The 21,001-nt window shown below is 39.3% G+C and overlaps 1 protein-coding gene across 3 annotated transcripts in view; it reads left to right on the forward strand.

Annotated features, from left to right (window-relative positions):
- LIMCH1 (LIM and calponin homology domains 1) overlaps positions 1 to 21,001 on the forward strand; it is a 179,790-nt gene that overhangs the window by 114,560 nt on the left and 44,229 nt on the right. For 2 of the 3 annotated variants that reach the window (XM_032685058.1, XM_032685059.1), the window contains 10 exons: positions 1,874 to 2,069; positions 6,462 to 6,711; positions 7,368 to 7,640; positions 12,163 to 12,453; positions 13,470 to 13,724; positions 15,046 to 15,390; positions 16,083 to 16,406; positions 16,969 to 17,202; positions 18,119 to 18,367; positions 19,348 to 19,383. In XM_032685058.1, coding sequence (XP_032540949.1) covers positions 1,874 to 2,069; positions 6,462 to 6,711; positions 7,368 to 7,640; positions 12,163 to 12,453; positions 13,470 to 13,724; positions 15,046 to 15,390; positions 16,083 to 16,406; positions 16,969 to 17,202; positions 18,119 to 18,367; positions 19,348 to 19,383 — 2,453 coding nt within the window. The remainder of the gene's footprint in view (positions 1 to 1,873; positions 2,070 to 6,461; positions 6,712 to 7,367; positions 7,641 to 12,162; positions 12,454 to 13,469; positions 13,725 to 15,045; positions 15,391 to 16,082; positions 16,407 to 16,968; positions 17,203 to 18,118; positions 18,368 to 19,347; positions 19,384 to 21,001) is intronic. The other variant, XM_032685060.1, reaches the window with a different exon arrangement.

Here is a 21,001-nt window from a genome sequence, read left to right on the forward strand (position 1 = left end):
ATGCCTGCCTCCTAATTCCTAGTGAGCGACATGCAAAATTAACATCAACAGGCCTTTGAAAGTAAGGTCTGCAGAACTCATTAGTTTACAATTGGACTGTTTTCAAACTCTGATAGATAGTGAATGCAGGCTGGGGCTTTTTGCCCAAGTTTAAGTCCCTGTAGCTGCTGAGCAGTTCTGTGTCATTCAAATACAGTAATTTAGGAAAATGGAAATGTGCCTAAAGGTTGAGAATAGCTGATTGGTATGAAGGGATGAGTGGATTTAGGGAATTTGGATTTTTTAAAAGATTTTTGGATCATGTCACAAACAGGATTTTGATAGGATTTTTAGATTTGTTCTTGGATGTGTGTAATTCATGAAGATTTCAGGGAGACTGATCTTTGTTGTCTCTTGTTTCTATCAATATTTTACTTCACTAAGCAGAACTGAAGAAGAGAATTCGGTTACAACTTAGATGCATTTTATTTGTTTTTAGAAAATATTTTCACTTCTATTTGCAGTGAGGTTGCTTAATGGCATTACCACAGTTTAACTTGGCCTTAGGCGACCTCCGCTGCCCTTAATGTGGTATTTTGGCAGATTAGTAGTGTGGCACTAATTAAGCCTTCTTCCTGAAAAGTCTGCAGAACGTTCGGTCTGATCTCTCAATCTCGCTTCAAGCCTCCCTCTTTTTCAGCATGGGAGTGTTGGTGTATTATTGTAGGGCTCTCCTCCCTCCATCACTTTTCCAGCAAACTCTGTGATATTCCTGATTGATCTTCTCCTTGGTGATACTAGTGACGGGTAAACCCTTAGCAGTTAAGGACAGTGAGAGCTGTGCTCAACATAGCCATTGTGCTTCAGCTAATGGTAAGCAGGGGGTGCTTCTTAATTAGGAATTAATATTCAAATGCTTCTGGGAAAAAAAAAAAATCACATTCCAGCCTCTTTGGGTCACAAAATGTCAGTCTGATAATGGCACCCACATCTCTGACTTTACTTACTGTCGGGGGGAGAAAAAACCAGATTTATCTTTGAATAAACTTAGTTATTTTTGTTTTTTCTCAGTCTGTATGATTTTAATTAATGTTAGGATGCTCTCTAAAACAAGGGATTTATTATAATTCAAGGGTGAGGATGGCTTCTATTGACCTTTCCCTCTGCTGGAGTTTCAGTGTTTTAGTATGTGCTGCTTGCACTGGAAAGAATTTATAATCACAGGGCTGTCAAAGACAACCATTGTTCTCCCTGCTCTGAACATGTGGGTCAGCTACAAGTGCTTTCATATCCCCCAGAGCCAGGAGCTGGCAAAGAGTAAAGAGCACAACTGAATTCTTCTGAGGCATCGGGAAAAGCATTTTGCATATTTTTCATTGCTGATTGCTTGAGAAAGACATCCCTCTTTCATAGCAGGAATTTCTCTTCAAGGTAGAGGGAGGCTGGGGCACACTGCTTTATTATTTTGCTGAGCTGAAGCAGCAACAACAAATGCTGTCTGCTGGTGTCCTGGCCAGATACAATAGATGGGCAATGGGAGGAGGGGAATCTTTTGGAAAGCAGCAGACTTAAACCTGATGCAGGCATGATGTTAAAATTGTAGTGCCTTTGCCTGTGCCATGGACTGTGGACGACAAGTCAAGGTTCAGGTTGCTTTCATTTTTGATCGGTTTATTAACTGACCTATTGGAACTTTTTCTCAGTTCATTGTACTAATCCAGCGAGAGTGATTTCTTCTTAATCAGCATAAAATTGGGATTTATTGCAAGCTTGCACTTTCATTTTGAAGGGAAGAAGGGGCAAAAATCAAGGAAACCCTTTTTTTGAGGGAGGAGATTTTTAGTATTTGGGAAGATGCTTTGCTGTCTGATGTGTAATGGATATTTCCACGTAGGAAACAGAGGATATTGAGAGCCCAAAGCGCAGCATTCGTGACAGTGGTTATATAGACTGCTGGGACTCTGAACGCAGTGATTCCCTCTCCCCGCCTCGCCACGGCAGAGATGATTCCTTTGACAGTCTGGACTCCTTTGGCTCCCGCTCGCAGCAGACACCATCTCCAGATGTAGTGCTCAGAGGGAGCAGTGATGGTGAGTACCAGTCACAGTGCGGCACATGAATAATGTTGTGACATAGAGGCAAAGTTTCTGGAATAAATGTGCCATTCAGAAGCTGGATACTGCTTCTGAACCGGGCTAATCCAGTGGGAGAACTTATCTGTGAGTGCTGATTCGTGCTCCCTGAGATGTAGATGACTTTGCCAACAACTTACCTGAAATCTCACTCAGGATAGCGTAGCATTGGAAAATGAGTTACATCATTGCACTGTAATTTTATGATGGGAAGAGTGTTTTTCTGGGTTACAGTGTAAGAGGATGTTATGCAGACTCATTTTAGCTTATAAACTAGGCTAAAGTAAGAAATAAAATTGCAGGAACAAGGAAAATATTGTAGTGAATAAAATGTTTGCTTAGGTAAACTCTGGGCAGATAAATGACATAGAAATATCTTGGGCATGTCTGATACTTTACAAAGTTTTGAAGTCTGATGTACAGTGCTTTACCAAATGTTGTATTTGGTTTCATGGTATTTAGAAAATTGGGTAAATTAATAGCTCCCAGCATCAGAGCTGTGGCCATCTTTGTACACATTCGTGCGAGAACATGCAGCTCTAGGAGTACAGAAAGGGTGCTACTTTTCTGCCTTTCTTTTCTGATTCCCAGAGCTTTCCAGAAGCTTGTAAACACAGCATGCTGGATGAAGAAGGATTTGCTGAGGGTAGATGTAGAGCATGCTCTTAGGTTATCTGTCATGAGCAGGATTCTGGTTCAGGACAAGAGGATGCATGATTGAGGCTCTCTCTGCACAGTTACATTCCCGATGAACTGATAAATAAGTCAAATTTCATCATCAGATGAAGCTGTGTTGCACACACGAATCACTTCTCCTTAGTAATGTTACTTATTTAATACAAAAATGGAAAGGCAGAGGGACCTTTTGGTAAGAACCAGATGTTCATACTGCTTTTGGCACTGTGAAAGAAACCGGTGCTAATCATAACTGGACACGAGAGATTGCCTGAGATGATGGGGAACCCCTTAGAACTGGAAAGCTGGTAGGGAGAGCTGGTATCACAGTAGAATTATGAAAGAGCTGTGGGAAAATCAGAGCTAAGATCTGCTCTGAGTGGCCTGTGGTATTTGGGCTGTTATTGGTTTACCATCCAGAACCAGCTACTGGGGCTGATTCCCTGAAACAGCCTCATGGCCCTTCAAAACACAGGTTCCACATTATAATATGTTTTTCTACCTTCCCAAATGAGACAAGTGTGGTGTTGGCAATTAGGAACACCTCATAAGTCCTAATCAAGAAGTCTTGCTCTGTCCTGGGTGCTTGATGGGTGTCCTGTGTCCCTGCTTACTTGGAGCTGGTAGGCAGCCAGTTACGTATGTCCTGTAGCTGCTTCCTATCAACTTCTGCTGTATTAGCAGATTTTAGAAAGGTTTTGTGTTTTTTTGCCACAGCTAAGACATACTGTCTTGTCACATTCTTGAGTCTGTAACAAACACAAAAGAAGATAAAAGCATACAAAGTTTGTTCTTAAAAATTAGTATTTAACTATATCCAGGATGCGAGCAGATGCTGTGTGCACATGTATGACTTGTCCAGCCAGCACTTTCTGTGTCACATTTTCCGTGCTTGCTGCTGACATAACTTCACAGCTGTCTCCTCCAGCAGTTGCAGGTGGGGTGTAACTTGGCTGACCTCTTTTATGTTGAACCTCTTCCTGTGACCCCAGCAGGCTAGTGTATCACTCAGCTGTGTGTAGTTTTTGATAGAAATAATTTATGTTGGACTTGATGATCTTAGAGGTCTTTTCCAACCTAAATGATTCTATGATTCTTTATGCAAAGCTGAATGGAGGAAAAGGTTCTGCTTTCATTACTTCTTTCTCCATTCAAATGGGAGCTTTATAAACCAAATAATATTGTAGTGAACTAAAACTATAATTCCTTCCACTTCTAGGAGAAAAAAAAACAAATGTAGATCATTTAAGTGATCCTAAAGTTGTGATTAGTTTAGATGGAAGCAGTGAGAAATGCTACCTTCACAAATGCCATCTGTGATGAGTCTCACTGTTGAGGAACTGCTCTGGTGTCATATGCAGATCCTGCCCCTTGGAAAAAAGCAAACAAAACCAGTGGCAGAGTAGAGCACTTTATTTAAAACACAGTAGAATTGCAGGCTGACCTGCCTCTAGAGTTACCAATGAATAAAATCCTCTGCTTGGCCAACAGTTGTGCATGGATCCTTGTACGAAGGATCTGTACTTGTCTATGGTGTATAACTGCTTGTTACTGGTTGTGGAAACTGTGTGGTGCTGCTTCTACTTGGAAATGCAGAACAACAAATTTAAGGTTATAAATGTAGAGCACAGCTGCATCTTCCATTTGGTACTTTGGCTTCCAGTGCTTTTTTTGCAAATTTGAGCTGCAAATAATTTCGTGAGTAAAATATGAATAATTAAAGAAACTATTTGTCTTTGAAGTACTCAACTTGGGGATACTTGTAGGCACATCAGTAATGAGGGAGAGGAATGTGTTCTAATTCCTCTGCTACTGTGGTTATCTATTCCAGCATTTCTGTCTGCCAGATCAAGACTGGTTTTCATGTGATACAAAAATAGACACCAGAACAAAGTCAAAAGCAAACAGAATAGCAAATAACATTTGCTAATATATTGCTAAATGAAATAAAATTTTATGTTAGTTCCTCTGTACCTTGCTCAGGCTAATGATACTGCAGCTCTTCAAACCTCGGCTATCCTCAGATACCCACGATTCTGTGATCATATCTCTCCTTTTTGTTTCGACATAGACTCAGTTTACCAGTCACGGTGCTAGTTATCGTAAGTTCTTAAAGAAAATTGTTCAAGCAAAAGAATCCTGGCAAAAAAAAAGGGCATTGTGATTTTTGTCTAACTAGTTCATTTCCATTTTGTCATGTCTTTTCTTACTGTTCCCTTTCACTCTTCTTCATCTCTCTCCAAGCAAACAATTAATAACTCAATCTGCTGCAAAACCTCATTGCAAATAACATTCCTAGCATATTTAGATCTCTTTTCCTTCCCCCACTTGGAGTTATACACAAGCTACTTGTGATTTTTATGACTTCATTGTTTTCAGTTGTTCATTGGTAGCCCAGTAAATTAGCTAGTAATTTACTAGTGTGTTGAATTAGCAAGAGGACACAACCTGTGTGGCTTCCCCTCACCCTGGGAAGGGGAAACAGCTATTGCACATGCAAGTGTTGCAAAGGGGACAAGGAGCAGAGACATCCAATACTCCAAAGCTCAGAGAAGTATGAATGCTGGTGGGACGAACATGCTCCATTTCACTCTTCATACCAGGGCCTGTGATGATGTTACACTGCTGAGAGAGAACTATTTGCATAGCTTCTTTGTGAATGCTTTAAAAGACTTGTGATGATGCAAGGAATCTAGTGAATGTCTATGAAGTGGCTTCCAAAATGGCTACGAAGGCAATTCCACACTGCAAATGCTCTTTAGGGTATTTGTCCTACCATTTGGGAGTTTAGTTTTCAAGTCAGAAAAGTCTTGCCTAGATTTCAGTGTTTTAAATGGCTTGTAAATATCAAGAGGCTTAGTTCATTTGAACAAAATCAAGTAGTCACCCAGCTCTGTTGTCTCACATCTTGTTCTCTGTAACTCTTGATTTTTCTCTCTCACCTTATTTCTTCACCAGTAAGGATTTTTCAGTCTTTGCTGTACTGACCTAACCACTAAATCCTGAGGTCCCTTCCCTGTCTTCTTGCACATTTCCGTTTGGGGATCAAGTCTCTCTGTCTGTTTTGCAGTGTGCTAGAATGATTGACCAGGCAACTGATGAGGGAAACCATCTGAGTTTTCTGGTTTATAGCAGCTGATGCCATTCTTAGATCTTGGCCATAGCTGATGCTGTGTGTGTCCAAATTACTGTGTGTGTCCAAATTGCTGTGTGTGTCCAAATTGCTGTGTGTAGAAACACCCACATATTCCTACCATTCTGTAGCTATATAACATGCAGCCCTTTTTTGCTTCTGCTTGTGCTAGGCACATATAAGGATACAAATCAGGTCAGGCATACCCATATGAACAACTAGGAGTCATTTGGGCTTTAGTCAGGTAAGCTACTGTATCTGTCCTCTGTGATTGACAAGTCTGGCTTAGTCTGACCCTGAGATTTTTTGATGTGACCTGTGGCTGAAGATAAGTTTTTCAGAGATGGATGGAAAAAAGTGTTTATTGTCTGTGTAGATGTTATGGTTACTACCTTCAGTGAATGACTTTAAAATACAAATGCAAGTAAGAGTGGTTAAATGTAATTTTTTGGTGGTGTCTTCTCTGAGTTATAATTTTAAAAAAACCCAAACAATTGGATGAAAGTGAAAATAAGGAGATTTTTTTTCTCCTTCCTCACTAGGGAGAGGAAGTGACTCGGAAACTGACCTGCCACACAGAAAGATGCCAGATGTGAAAAAAGATGATATGTTGGCGAGGCGGACCTCACACGGTGAACCTAAATCAGCTGTGCCTTTTAACCAGTACCTTCCGAACAAGAGTAATCAGACTTTCTATGTACCTGCTCCACTTCGGAAAAAGAAAGCTGAGCGAGAAGAATACCGAAAGAGCTGGAGCACAGCGACCTCACCGCTAGGAGACAGACCTTTCAGGTAAGACTGGCCTGTCCAGCTTCTCCCTTCCTCAGTCATGAGGATAACAGTTGCCCAATTTTCATAATTTTCACAGGGCGTATGATAACTCTAATAAATCTCTTGCTGATATGGTACTAATAAATAGTTTGTAACAATTGGTAGGAGAAAAGCAATGAGTAGAAAATCACTGTCTTGATGTTATTTACCACGCAGTGCAATGTATAACTTGTGTTTGACAAGATGTCAGTTAATACAAGTACCATGGATGTCGACTCAAACCCAAGGCTGGAAAAAATTGTTCTGAATGATCTGTTTCAGTTCTCAAGACAGTTACTCACTGACAAATGATACTTATAAGTAATGTTTGATGTATTTAATCAAAATAGAGAATATTTTTGCTCTGTTTTTTGTAAAATTGGTTTATTTATGTGTTGTGTTCTATACACTAGTATGGTTTATATAGTTGTGACTATGTGTTTATGCATGTTGGCTTTGTCAACTGATACTTAGCTTGTGGTTTGGCCTAAGAAGCAACTCCCATTAAAGAGCATAATTATTTTCCCTGATTATTCATTAGAATTCATACTTTGGCATCTTGATATCAGCAAAATGTGCTTACAAGTGTATATGTTTTAGGCATAGTCTGTATTAAACTAACTTGTATAATTCAATAGTAAATCCCACCCTGAAACCATAGAAGAAGAACTGAATGAAACATCAGGACTGTGTGAAAAGGAGAAAGTGTGCTCTGTGGCTCCTGAGGCAAGCTCCCTTAAAAATCAATTAGGTTTGAATCAAAGTGAAGAAAACTCCGTAGACCAATCTCCTTCATGTAGTGCAAAAGAAACATCAGCACCCAAGGGGAAAGATACGGAAGAGATCAGAAAGCTAAGAAGACTGGAACAGGCTGGCATTAAGGTCATGTCAGCAGCCCAGCGCTACGGCAGGTTAGCCCAGCGGTGTGGGAAACTGTGCACGCTTCACGTTTTTAGGATTGGCTGAAGTGTGGGCTTCCTTGATCCGCTGTGATTTCACATCTCCTAACAAAACCCCAGTCGCTAAGCACTCACAATTGCTAGTGAAAGTCTTGGTCTCAAAAACCTTGTGATGTGGCAGCTGTGGATTGCAGTGTTATATGATGCTAACTGCATTTATGTTGAGAAATTGTATTATCTTACAGCATAATGTAAACAGACTCCAGGAAGATTACTACCCAGACTACTTGTCACCTTCTATCTAATGCTTTCTTGTATTTAAAAAAATATATATAAATATTCATTAAAAATGCCTTGTTTAGGTAAAAGTTTCAGAAATTTATGTTATTTGTTGCTGGTGGGGTGGTGAACTGTACTTTTTAGGTGGTTAATATTTTTAACTGTTTTAATAAATGATATATTTATTTTTAATGGTAGAAACTATAAAAGTACAGTGCTTCTTAACACGTATACCAGTAGAGGCATAGTTCTGCAGTCATAATTTGACTGACTTTGGCATGGAATATCTGTATTTACTCACTTATTACCTGTGTTATTTATTTTTGGATGTTGTTCAATTTGGTTATTTCCTGTTCTTTAGCTGAAGATCTGAATGATGGCTAGGCTTATCACCCATGCCTTTCCATCATCTGATATTGGATCCTCATGAAAAATCTCTTCTAGTCCCCTCCAAAGCAGGGTTTTAGCCAATATGTCAGAAGACTAGGCTCTTATAAAGGATCAAAATGGTTTGGCTAAAGGCTGAGTGTCCAAATGTCCTCCTGTCCAAAACATTTAGTTTTGGATTGTGGGATGAAATCTTAACAGCGAGTAGTTTAGCAGATGCAGATCTGCAGTCTGGGCTTTGAAATATAGTAGTAAGAAGTACAGCTCATATGTGGTGCAGTTCATTCATAGGTACAGTGACGCTTGTCTGCAGCCACATACAGATGTGCCATATGCAGATGACACAGTCACAGTATATACGCTGTCATTTGTCCTCTTCTCAGGTCTGCTTCACTGCTGTCAAGCTGCACTGAACCAATGCTTGTTTGTGTCTGTGGAGTATTACTTTTAACAAAGTCAGATACTAATGCAGGTGAACTATCTGGCATAAATTAGTCCTTCAGTCTCAATTAGTGCTAGTCAATTGAGAATCTATAAACAGAAGGGGTATTAGCAAAATCCCATTCCAAGTCCCAAGGCTGTAGAATTAATAGTAGTAATATAGTAATATGGAGTAAAATGTACCAATAGCTTGTGTTTATCAGTGCAGTGCACAGCAAATTGCTCTGTTTGCATTTGGAGGATGCTCACCACACTGAGAGTCCGTTTTCCAACCCTGTGCTTGATCTGCTGGCTTTATGTCTATGAAAGAAGCATGTGGGATCAAATGTGTGATTCTTTGGCAGGAATTCAGGTCTTCACTTTCCTTGGACAATCTGTTGTCCTGACAGGACTGAAGGAGAAGGGGGAAGAAATAACAAGTCATTTTTCTTCTTTACTCTCAGTGGAAGCAACTTGTGGAATTTGGGCAGCTGGAAGAAGGAGGAGGTGATGGTTTTCTGTCCCAGCTAAGGGTGAAAGAGCAGAGCTTTGTAACCCAAGCTTCACTGTAGTGAAGTAGGAGCCTGCTTCTGGGGATTGAAGAAAGACACAGCAGAAAAGGCACTGGAGTCAGGGGTCTGTAAGGAAAATTATTTTTGTGTGTAAGTGGAAGAATAGTGGGTAAGGAGAAGGGAAGAATTTAGTAGTAACACTTTTGGATACAGGGCAGCATTTAATCATCTTTCTTAATGTCGTCTTACTCTTCCCTGTTCTTTGAACCTCTCAATTTTTTCTCGCTTCTTGGCATCAAGTTCAAATTTCCATGCAGTAATGATACTGAGCAATTCTCAGTCTCTCTTGTTTCTGTATTCTGATTTTTTTTTTCCACTTCTCTTACTCCCTGATCTTTTTAAGATACCAACCTCTCTTTTTTCACCTGAGATTGTCAGTTTTCTTCCAGTTCCTCTGAGAAGGCTGTTTCATCTCGACATATTGACCTCTGGAGGACAGCCACTGTGACTTTTGCATTCTACAAGGCATCTAATTGTTCCTAAAGCTGAAATTCAGCAGGGGACCTTTCTGAATCCTGAACAAGAATGATTTGAGCTTGTAGGCAAATGTATTTTTTGCTTGGAGTCTAAGTACTTATCTCCATTGCTCTAGTGTGTTCTAGAGGCTATACAAATGCATGGTATTCTCCTTCCCAAAGAAGCGTATTATCTCTATTGCATGTTGTTTTATTGATATGTAATCCTTCTTGCTTGCTTATTGCCTGCATCTGTCTCTTACTTGCTTTATTGTATTTGAAAGGTAAGGATCAGATTCATGGAGGCACCCTAAAAAAAGATAATTAAGTGTGTTGTAAGAGATGATGGAGAGGGAATGTAAGAGGGAAATGTGAGCAAGCATTTATGATATGTTTGTTGCAAAAGGGATGTGGACTCTTACCTTGACAGAGCATAAGCATGCAAAACCCTTTCATTGTTCTGAAGTGCAGTATAAGGATCCACAAGCCTGTGTAAGACTTTGCTTCAGGGAGCGCAAATGCTTGCAGTCTGACACTTCTGAAGCACCTGTTGTACTAGCAAAGACCCCGGGTTACTTCTGCAAGGGCTGAGGCAGGGTGTGCAAGAACAATTTTCAGCTAAATCTAGAGTCTTTGCTGTCTCCGTGGTAAACTGGCCTTAAAAAACACTTTTGAGACCATCACAGACTGATTCAGGAGACCCCAAAATGTCACAGCTAATCTCTGATTCCGTTAAAAACAAAATGTAAATGAATGGAAAATACTCTCAACCTAGAAACTGATTACTGAAGTCTAGTTATGTACTAAAAGTTGTACGTTTTTCATTACAATGACTTCTAGTTGCACTTTTGAATATTATAACTCAATATTTCTTTTTTTCCGAAAACACTGCTCTCAGAAATGCTGCATTTGATGCTCTCAGACTTCAATAGCACTGGTGGGCATGAGACTGAAAAATCCAGCAGTTTTTACTGAATGATCATGTGGTGAGCCAGATGTTTCTGAAGCTGTTGTGGACAGAGATACTCATGAGGAAGAGGGACAATAGTTCCATTTGAAGTGCCATTGGCCAGTGTTGTCTGTTGCCTTAAATGAAATCATGATCTTTCAGAGAGATCTAAGGAAAAAGTTGCCTTTAGCTAATTTGAGACCATGCTCTCCACATCATTAACAGATCCTGTGTGTTGCAGCATAACAAGGCAAAGGCCTTGTGTCCTCTGAGACTGAGCCAAGCTGGCCTGTCAGGGACGGTTTATGGCTTCTCCATAAGTTTCTCCAGCAACTTTGTTGAGCAGTACTTTGAAAGGGCATCTGGAGATGTAAAATAAGTGGCATATGCAGTGGGCTCGCAGGGATTTAAAATGTTTTAAAATGTTTTTAAAAATCAGCTAATTATAACACTCTTGATATTTAAAATAGCAGAAAAACTCAAAGCAACCCCTGAGCTGTTTAGATTTGATTTCTTAATGCCAGTCTGTTTAATCCTTTGTGATCCCCTCTTTTTTGCTTTGTATAGCAAGGTGTGCTACATGAAAGAGCAAATGCCTACAAAAGTACTGCATGGAGCATTCTACTACTTACTGCCCAACTTCCTAAAATATCAATACATACAATTGGATTTTTACATGTCAGAGTCGCCTATCTCTTGCCATTTGTCTTTTCAGTTTGTGTAAAAGTATTGACCATTACGAGTTAAAATAAGCTTAATCTTTATGGGTACCAGCTGTCAAGGGTCTTTATTGTTGTAATCTTCAGTAACAGCAAGGCCATGTTTATAGCAGTTGCATTTCTGATGAAGGCAAGTTTCAATGTTTTCCAGCATACCAGTATCATTGGTGTAGTGGTGCTATTATTGTAGCTACTATATGTCAGCATTGGCATAAAGGGGTTATTCTGGGGGAAAGGGATGGTTAATAAGGAAAAGAATCAAGCATGGATGCATGTGAGAAGAAAAGCAGTTAAGAATAGTAGAACAGATAGCCTCAGTGATTACTCAAGTGGGTATTTTTTAAATAGAGCTATTAAGAAGAAATGTCTGATATTTCAGGACTCAGCAGTGTTTTCTAGGCATCAGGTATTTGCATCAAATCTCTTTCTTTGTTTGAAGTGTTCAAAAAGTTTAATACTGCCATTTACAGTGCTACATTCACTGCATCTAGTGTATTAAAACTAGTTCTTACTGGTTCTTCCAGCTATAGCTAAAATAAGTAAAGGTCCAACAGGCTGATTTTTTTGCATAAAGTCCTTGTGTATTTGTTACTAGTCTATAAGTTTTATTTCTAGCAAAGCTTTGCCCAATCTAACAGCTGCCTGGAGCATATTTGATTAACTGCGCTTGTTTTTTGACCTGGAGATGAGTGTTGCACTGCCCTCTCCTCCTCTGGTGCATCAAGAGCTTTGTTTAATTTTGCTCTGTGTCAGTAAAAAGCTGATATGTGAAGACACCGGAAGCATCCCAGACATCATCCTTCGCAAGGACAATCCCTTCATGACACATTATCAAGGAAAGGATTCTGGTTCAGAAGATGAAGCAACCAGCAGAATTCCTGATTTAGAAAAGGATGACTTTGCCACTCGGAGAGCCAGATTGAATCAACCCAAACATATAGTTCCATTTAACTCCTTTTTAGTTGGATCCTGTACAAGTAAAGATAAAGGTAAACTGGAAGATGTTAGAAAGCCACTGCAGATGGAAAAAAAGGAACACGCAAGGTGTGCATTCATGGTCTTATTCTTTCAATTATAATGCCTAATTTCACCATGGTCTATTGCTGTGTAGGACTAAAGCTATCTTGGCTACAAAAAAACTTACAGGGTACAGTAAATGCAAATGCTTTATCATAAGGTGAACCAAACTGGGATTTTTTGTTAGAGGACCAGAAGTTTAAATTGGCTTTGAAGGTAAACAAGATAAAGACAGGACACTTGTTATCTAAGCTCATGAGACAACTCATGAGCCTGAGTAGCAGAGAATAAACTTAAAATATATGTTTTGTATCTCAGCTCTTTTTCTGAGCACTTTCACTACGTGTTTTTTTGGATGCATTTGTTTCATCTCATGAAAAAGTTCTTTTTTGGGAAGCAAGGATATTTGTTTTATTTGTGCAAACAGAAGTGACTCTAGATAAAACCACTATATACACATTACAGTGAATGACTGTAATAACTGATACATTCAGAAAACTTCTTTTAATGTTTAGTAGCTTTTTTCAGTAATGTCAAATGTGCCTTTCAGTTGCCAGTAATTTGATTATATTAATATTTTCTAATGACTAATTTGGCAGGACATCTGAAGAGCACCTAACCAAATTTTAATAGTCCAATGCTGTTGACATGACTCTAAGATCAAAGAAATTACATAGAATGTTTGAGAGCAAAACTTGAATTCACTGTGTGAATGATATGCAAATGAGATATTTGTAACTATTTAAGAGAAATCTTATTGCAGAAATGCTTATTACAGTAATAACAAAGATTTTTCTTGCTTGAGCTAGGAATAGAAGTTCACATAAAGAAGTGGTCTCAGTAGTGCATGAGCGGGATAGCATAGATAAGAGGTTTGAACTTCAAACGATTCATTCCATGTTTACTTCCTAAAATTAATGTAAAACTAATATTATAAATTCAGTTTTATCTTCTTGTTCTCTGAACTTCTTCTTTTGACACTGATTTATAATTGCTCCCTCAAAATATCTTTTCTTACTGAACTGGAATGTGCATAAAATTAGAAGAAGATGGGTGCAATTGACATCAGTAGGGCAAGTAGTGACAAGCGAAGAGAACCCACTTCTGCAAAATGAGAAGATTGAATCAGAGAGGGAACAGCAGGTGAAAGAGACTGATACTGAGAAAGATGATTTGGCTAAACAGAAATCTCAAAGCACCCTTCCTCAGCTACAAGAAGATGGGATTTTTGTGAATGCCTCAATAACAAAAGCAGATCTGGAGACCTGGAAAAGATTGAAATTGTCAGTGGAGCCCAGGTACGGTTTCTGCTTGTGGACAGGATTGGCACCCTGAGAAGCATGTTTAGTTTGTTGCAATCTGCTGTGTGTGTTTGTGGTTTTAAAGTTGAAGAATGCCTTGATGACAACCAGTCCTTCAAATCAGTTTTCAGGAGGAATCCAAAAATCTGTACAGGAGTGCTGTCTATTATGAAATGAAAATGTGTCCATCATTTAGAGTATTATAGTAGTTTCACAGTCACTTTCCTGGTGGACACTCTTAATGCAATATCAGAAAAGTCCCTCTTGTCTTGTGGCTCAATCTGCTTTGAAGCTGCTTGAAGTTGAACAGCACAAAGGTCCAAGTGGCACCACTAATATAGAAGCACTATGCTCCTAACCAAGCTGTCTTCAGGACTTGGGGCATTACACCTTGGGGTATTACCTGAAGATCTGCGTCTCTTTGTGTACTGTTTTTGAGACGTGAGCTGATGCATCAGCATAGCATTGTGCTCCACTGCTGGGTAAATAGAAGCAGCACTGTTTCTCACTGCAGCAAGGCTTTTAGGAGCCTCATTGTATGGTGTATGTATGCTCTTGTTGTAAACAAAACCTCTGCAGAGGGAGCCAGTATAAAGCAGTTATTCTAAGCTATTTCCCCATGGAGATGGACTATAAGATAGGCAGGTGATTTGCGACTCCAGTAAGAAAGGATAACAATTCCTAGCCTTCCTGTTTAGGTGCATGCCATTTTCCAATTAAAGGTGGCCATCTGTCCTGGCATTCTTCTAAGAATGTGGTTACTGTATGTAATTTTAGCTCTAATACAATGAAAACTCAATCATTCTTTCATCCTAATGATAGTAGTAGTCTCTCCATTACTTTTGAGGTGATTTATTTAAATCAAGATTTAGTCCCCTTGCTTTAGGGTAAGTGAATTGCCCTTGATAGTGCTCTCATGCCACTGTAAGTCCTCCATGCCAGAGTGAGTTCTGGTGCTGTGCAGTCATGTATAGTGCATGGCCTGGGTCTGTGTGAGCAGATAAGGGAACTCTGGCTTTTTAAGGTTTTTTTAAGGCTTTTTTAAGGATGTACTAGAAGAAACTGAGTTTGGAATGGGCCATATGCTATGTTCCTTGCCCTTAGGAAGAGCTTCTGTGGGTGCGCTCCCAGAGTTTCCCCCACAAGTCTGCAATATCTTTGGATTTTATCTGTCATTTGGGCCTCAGTATGCCACAGCTGTTTGTACCTGGGTTTTTGAATTTTAAAATAAAACCCATCAAAACTTTAGAAGCACTTAATTTGTTTAGTTCTGAGGTTCTCATGTTGGGGGCATTCTTTTATTCTTCCTTATGACCAGTGAAGAAGATTTCAAATGTCCCAGCAACACTCTGCCGCCAACTGATACCACGGTGAAAGCAGTAGCCCGTGATGATTTTGCTGTCCGCAAAGCCAAAGCAAACAAAAAAGCTGGTAGCCCCAAGCAGAAGTTTGTGCATTTTGGGCCAGTAACTGAGATTGATCAACAGAAATGGGACAGGCTTGTTATTGGCAGAGCTTCATCTAAACTCGGAACAGAAGAGAAAAGCAAGAAAGACGATGTGGAGAGTCACTCTGGTGTTGAAAGCTCTCCTTCAGCCACTATTGTCAGTCTTGGGTTTGCTGAACACAGCGATGAAGTATCTGAGCCAGAGAATGAGTCCAGGTATTTGGTGTGGCTTAGGAAGTGCTGCTGAGCTGGAAATGAGACCTGTTCTTGCCAGATGCTGATCTGCATGGGAGTGAACTGCAGCATAGACTTAAGAGCTGTTTATGTGCACAGCCTTGTTCAGAAGTCATCTGATGTCTTCACAGTACCTTAACATGTTTAGGGTTGTGTAAAACAATGGTGCAGAAAGGTCTTCTGAGCACTTGCTCAAAATTTCTGATGGGCAGTGACGTCTCTGGTGTCTCAGTCTGAGCTATTGTTTGTGCTTTTTCTGCTGCTTGAGTTCCAGCAGCTTTGCTGGAATTCCACCTGCTTTCAGCACATTAGGAATTTGTCATTCAGCTTGGTGGCTTTGCTAATCTTCAAAAAAAACTTTTTTCAAACCTGATGGATTTACTTTATTTTTGAAGAGGGTGTATTGCTGCTCTGAGTTTCTGGCATTTATCTGGAGAAAAATTACAGCTCTGAGTCATTAACACATTAACAGATCTTATATTTCTTTGACTTTAATTACTTAGTCTGTGGCCGTAAAAAGAATTTTGAATGAATGCTTTTAGTAATTCATTCAGTTAATTTTGTGTGTTTATAAAAACATTTGCAAACTGAGTTGGAGGACTCCTTTTCTTACCTTTCAATTGACCTGAGAATGTTTTTTCTGTTCTCACCCCTCTTCTCATTCTGATCACTAGTGAGGTGGTCAAGTCAGGTATAGATGACTCTTGCAGGAGAATTGCATCAGCTGTACTAGCTTCTCACATCATCTCTGGAAAACAAACCCCATGCAGTTTGAGCAAACAGCAAGAAAGCACCGAGGAAGAGTGCCACAGGCATGTACCAGATATTGAGAGAGATGATATGTTGGTTAGAAGGATGGGAACTTTTCAGAGGCGTACCGCTAGCTCCATTCCCGTATGTTGTCGTACCCTGTCAGTAGCTCCTCATGTGCTGCAGCAGCAGCAAGAGGAGACAGTAGCTCGTGAGAAGGATTTGAAGACTCTGCAGGAAGGAGAAAGGTCAGAGAACAGAAGCAGATCCCTCTGAGTTTCATGCCTGATTTGTGTGTGGTGTTAGCTTGGATCGGTCAGCAGTGTTGTTCCATTCTTCATGTGGCCTTTAAAGATGTGTTTTACTCATTCATCATGGCATGTGTTCTGTTTTATGAAACTACTTGCAAGAATGTATTCTATGAACATAAAACAGTCTATTTTCTTTCATAATATTTAAGTACTTCAGTTGTTAATTGCCGTTCAGCATGAAAACAGTCTTTCATCTTTTGGGGGGATTTCTTTTGCAATCCATGGTGCTTTGTCTAGGTTTTTATGCCAGCTTCCAAGTGACTAATTCATCTCATAGATTTTTATGCAATTCCCAACTTCTAACGAATCACCTAAGTAAGTGTGGGGTTCAACATCGTTTCCTCTTGTTCTCACTCCCTGTGCTGTAACTAAAGATGCCTAGTTTGCCTAGTTGTCCATCACTCTCAGCTTTGAGTAATAGCACGCCACATTGCCTGAGCAGCCACTTGCTTAGAAATGAGCATTGTCATGGAACAGTGTCACTTGTCTCTCTGAGCAGTACTGTAACACGAGAAGAGAGCCAAGAACAGCTTGCAATCCCTCAGCTGCAGAGCGATGGAACAGAAAACAACATGAAATTTCCAGACCCACAAAGAGATGATATGTTGGCTAGAAGAACTGGAGCTTTTCTAAAACAGCCTGGGCCCAATGTTAAGCAATTCCTTCCCATGCCATTTTCAAAGCATCAGAATAAGCAGGGCACAACTACAGAACTTGAGAAGAAAACGACGAGGTAAGAAAGTTGTGCTTTTCTCTGTCCCTTGTAGCTGGCCCTGTGGGCTGTTTGTCAAGATCTCTTGATCTAGAAGGTTTGCTGGTGTCCAGCAGTGGTTTTCCATGCTTGCCCTCAGTTCTCTGCCATTTCTTTCTGCTCAGAAGGTGGCAATACAGAGTTTCTGGCCCTTTTAGTAGAGCCCTGTAGAGACTCAGAGCAGAGCTCTACCAGATGCAAAATTCTAACAGTGTATGGAAGCAGGTATACATTTGCAGAGGTTTCTTGTAAAATATGAGGTAGTCATTACAAATGTTTCCAGCTAGGTTAGATCCTTGTGAATGGCCTAAGTGGTGCCAGTTAGATTTCGGAACAGGAAACCTAGAGATCCCGAGATCCCTCCTAATAATGCTCGGTGTTTTTCTAAGCACCTTTGTTCAGATGATTGAGGCTGTGTGGGGAAACTGACAGTTGAAGCCTCTGAACAGAGTTATCATTGGATGGTTGAGCCACATGCAAACAAGAGTGGAAAGGTGTTTGCTCATCAACCTCTTCAAAGTACATGAGAAGAAGGATATGCATGCCCCTGGATGAAAAACTAGCATATGGCTCAGCCAGGAAAAAAACCTGTCATCTACCATAGAATTCAACAATGATTTGGTGTTGAAAAGACATTAAATCGAATCGCTTAATTAAAATATGGACTCAATACTTTAATCTTCTGCGGTGTCCCAGGCAGTTTATTTTCTGACTTAGAGGAATGTTATGAGTATTTGACTCTATTAAAATCGTGGTTTTGCACCTGCCTCACCTAGTTTGTCACCTGTCAGCTATTTGGGTTTTTGTTAACTTACGATTATGCTTTTCATTATGTATGTGTGATTTTTCAAATGTTGCTCAATGCATCCCTTTGCACTGCCACCCTTGGCTCACTCAGGCCTGAAAAATGTCCGCAAGTCTGCATTAATATCTCTGAAAAACCTGCAATACAACCGCCGCAAGAACAGCAGCAAGGGCAGGAAAAAGACAGTCTCCCTCCTACAGGACAAGATGAGATTATTTGTACAGCCCAAGTGGGCGAAAATGGCCATAATGAAGTCCAGTTTGGTCAAACGTCTAAGCTTCAGGAGGTTCCTGAGGAAAACAAGATGGAAACACTGTCATCCAAGGATGAGCATCTGCAAATGTGAGCTTTCTGGTGTGAATCACGCCGTTTGTATGCCCCTGTGTGCACACTTCAGAATTCTGATTGTGCATTGCCTGGTGTGTTTTCAGTCCAGACTAAAACACTGTATGACAGTAATACATGTTTTAGAAACAAATAGAATGGTTGTGTAATGTGTTTCCTTCTGAATTTCTTTAAATATTTAATCGAAAGCTAAATGAAAGGAATATTTATTACAGTATAAATGTTGAATTGCAAAAAGAATTTATGAATAGGAGAGGCTAAAATGGAGTCTGCTTACTGAGAAATGTTCATCCTATTTCTCCTTGATTAGAAATGTTGCAGTGTTGACTTTTGAATGTGGTATTCTTTTATGATAAGTCCCAGATATAAATATGTGGTTTGCACAGCTCTAAACAAGACCACCACTTTAGTGAATGACACTGGCTTCTGTATTACCAGTAACTTTTTTCAGCAACACCCTCCTACCCCAAGGGAAAAAAAAAACAACCAACCAAGCAAGCAAACAAACAGAACAAAAAAACCAAAACCAGCGAAAAGAAAAAGGAAATCATGTGACTCACTTTCTGACTGTAATATTTGTCTCCTTCATGCTTCAGTAATGGTGATTCTGACCACTGCTTTGTAACGTAACCGTTACGTTTCGTCTCCATTTATCACATGTATGGCTCTTAATGTAACCATTAATACGTTGTCTATTTTCAATAACTATTTTCTACACACATTTTAGGTATACTTCAGCAGATTTTTATAATGGGGGGCATTAGTATGGGTTTAGGGAGGGATGGGTGGTGTTCTCATGTAGTTTGACCTCCAGATGATCAGGTAAGTCTTGTTTGAATACATAATCCATAAACAGCATGGTTCTGTTTTGGTCAGATTTACTAGTGCAAGTGACAGTTGCACAAATTGTATGGGTCCAGTTGCAATTAGTACTTAATGTGTTTATCCACAATCTAATTTTATATTTGGTCTTGTAGATTCGGCCCCAGAACTGCTGTGTCTGATGACGCAGAGTAAGTTGTCTTGTGTTCACAAGATTTTGTTTTAAACAACTTACACTGCATGTTCTCCCATCTTTCTACTAATTTAAAATGCAGTTGATGCCTCCTTATTATTTTGCAGTGTTTTGGCAAAAAAATTTTTCAGAATGCACTGAAAAATGGAATGTAATATGGCTTACATTGCAGTTAAAAATAATTTTTATATAAAGGCCTATAAAAACTAAGCATAATACTAATGTCCAGCTGTTGCTTGAAGTATTGTTTCTTCTTTTTTTTCTTTTATTTTCTCTTGGTTTTCTTCTGAATTTCCATTGCCTCTAATCAGCTACAGGTAAAGGAAGTTGGGTTGAATCTGGATGTTGAATCAAAAAATGAAGTAAGACCAGGAAGGGGAAGAAAAAAAGAAATCCCAAAGCAAAATAAAATCTATTGTGATCTTCAGAATAATTACCAGAAAAATGCATATTTAGCTGATCCTTTATTCTCTTTTAAAAACTTTATATTGAATACCTTATAGGTTAGGTTTAATTTAGTAATGTACTAAACTTCATTTTTAAGCGCTTCACCTCAATGTTTTACTTTTGACAGGAGTAGAAGTGACATTTATTACACTCAAAAATTTTAACTGTGTGTGTATGCATGTAAACTGTAGTACAGAAAAGTATGCAATGTCATTTAGAAAGTTCTGTGAAATTATTAGCTATTTTTACAAAGCATTTAGAAGCAAACAAATGTTTGAGAACTACCCAAGTAAAAATAATAAACTAATAAACCCATATAATAATGTCCGTAATATCCTTCTGTTCACAGAAATGCATGTGACCTTCTCTGTCTCCCAGATTAAATCCCCAAACAGAAACAGCATAAAGAGTTGTGGGGTTTTTATCATGAATATATATCATGAGTATATGCAGAGACTCATGTGTAATTTTTCACCCTTTTCTCTAATGATAACGCTTAGAATCATGAACTGAATGCTCTTTGCAAGTTCTGTAATACCTTTATGCTGAGCAAAGCCTGTGTCCTCTGACCACAGAGTAAATATGAACATTTTCAAGCAGCAGAAATCTGTCCAATCAAATGAAGGGATGAGACAAAAAAAGCAAAATAACACAGAAGTGTTATACTTAACAATGGGGACTTTCCTGCCATTTCAGAAAACTTACTTGTGTGATTGATTTTTTCATTTTTGCATGTCTGTATTAAATGCAAACATGAGAGAAGGTACATGGAGATGCCTTCAAAGGCATTGCAATGGGGTTGGTGGTATAATTGGAGTGTAGCAAAGATTAATAATCATATTGCTTATTCCACATTGATTCTGATTTTGTTTTAAAGGGCAGAACAATAAATGTTCAAACCTCATTGTCATCCTTTCCAGATGTGCCGCAGTTTACAGAGCAACTGTTTTCCTAAACTGTCTTTGAAGTTCTTATAAATGTAAGATTGTGTTTTTCCATCTGAAGACAAAGTACTTATGAAGAATCTAGTAAAACTTGGCTCTCAAGTAGAAGAAATAAATTCAACTGACATTTAAAATACTTCCAAAATGTTTGTCAAGTCTCCATTGAAAACTGCAACTTGAATTCAGTCTTAGACTAGATGCACTTTATTCCAGCAGCAAAACTAG

This window comes from Chiroxiphia lanceolata, chromosome 4 (assembly GCF_009829145.1).
Source record: "Chiroxiphia lanceolata isolate bChiLan1 chromosome 4, bChiLan1.pri, whole genome shotgun sequence".
Taxonomy (NCBI): domain Eukaryota; kingdom Metazoa; phylum Chordata; class Aves; order Passeriformes; family Pipridae; genus Chiroxiphia; species Chiroxiphia lanceolata.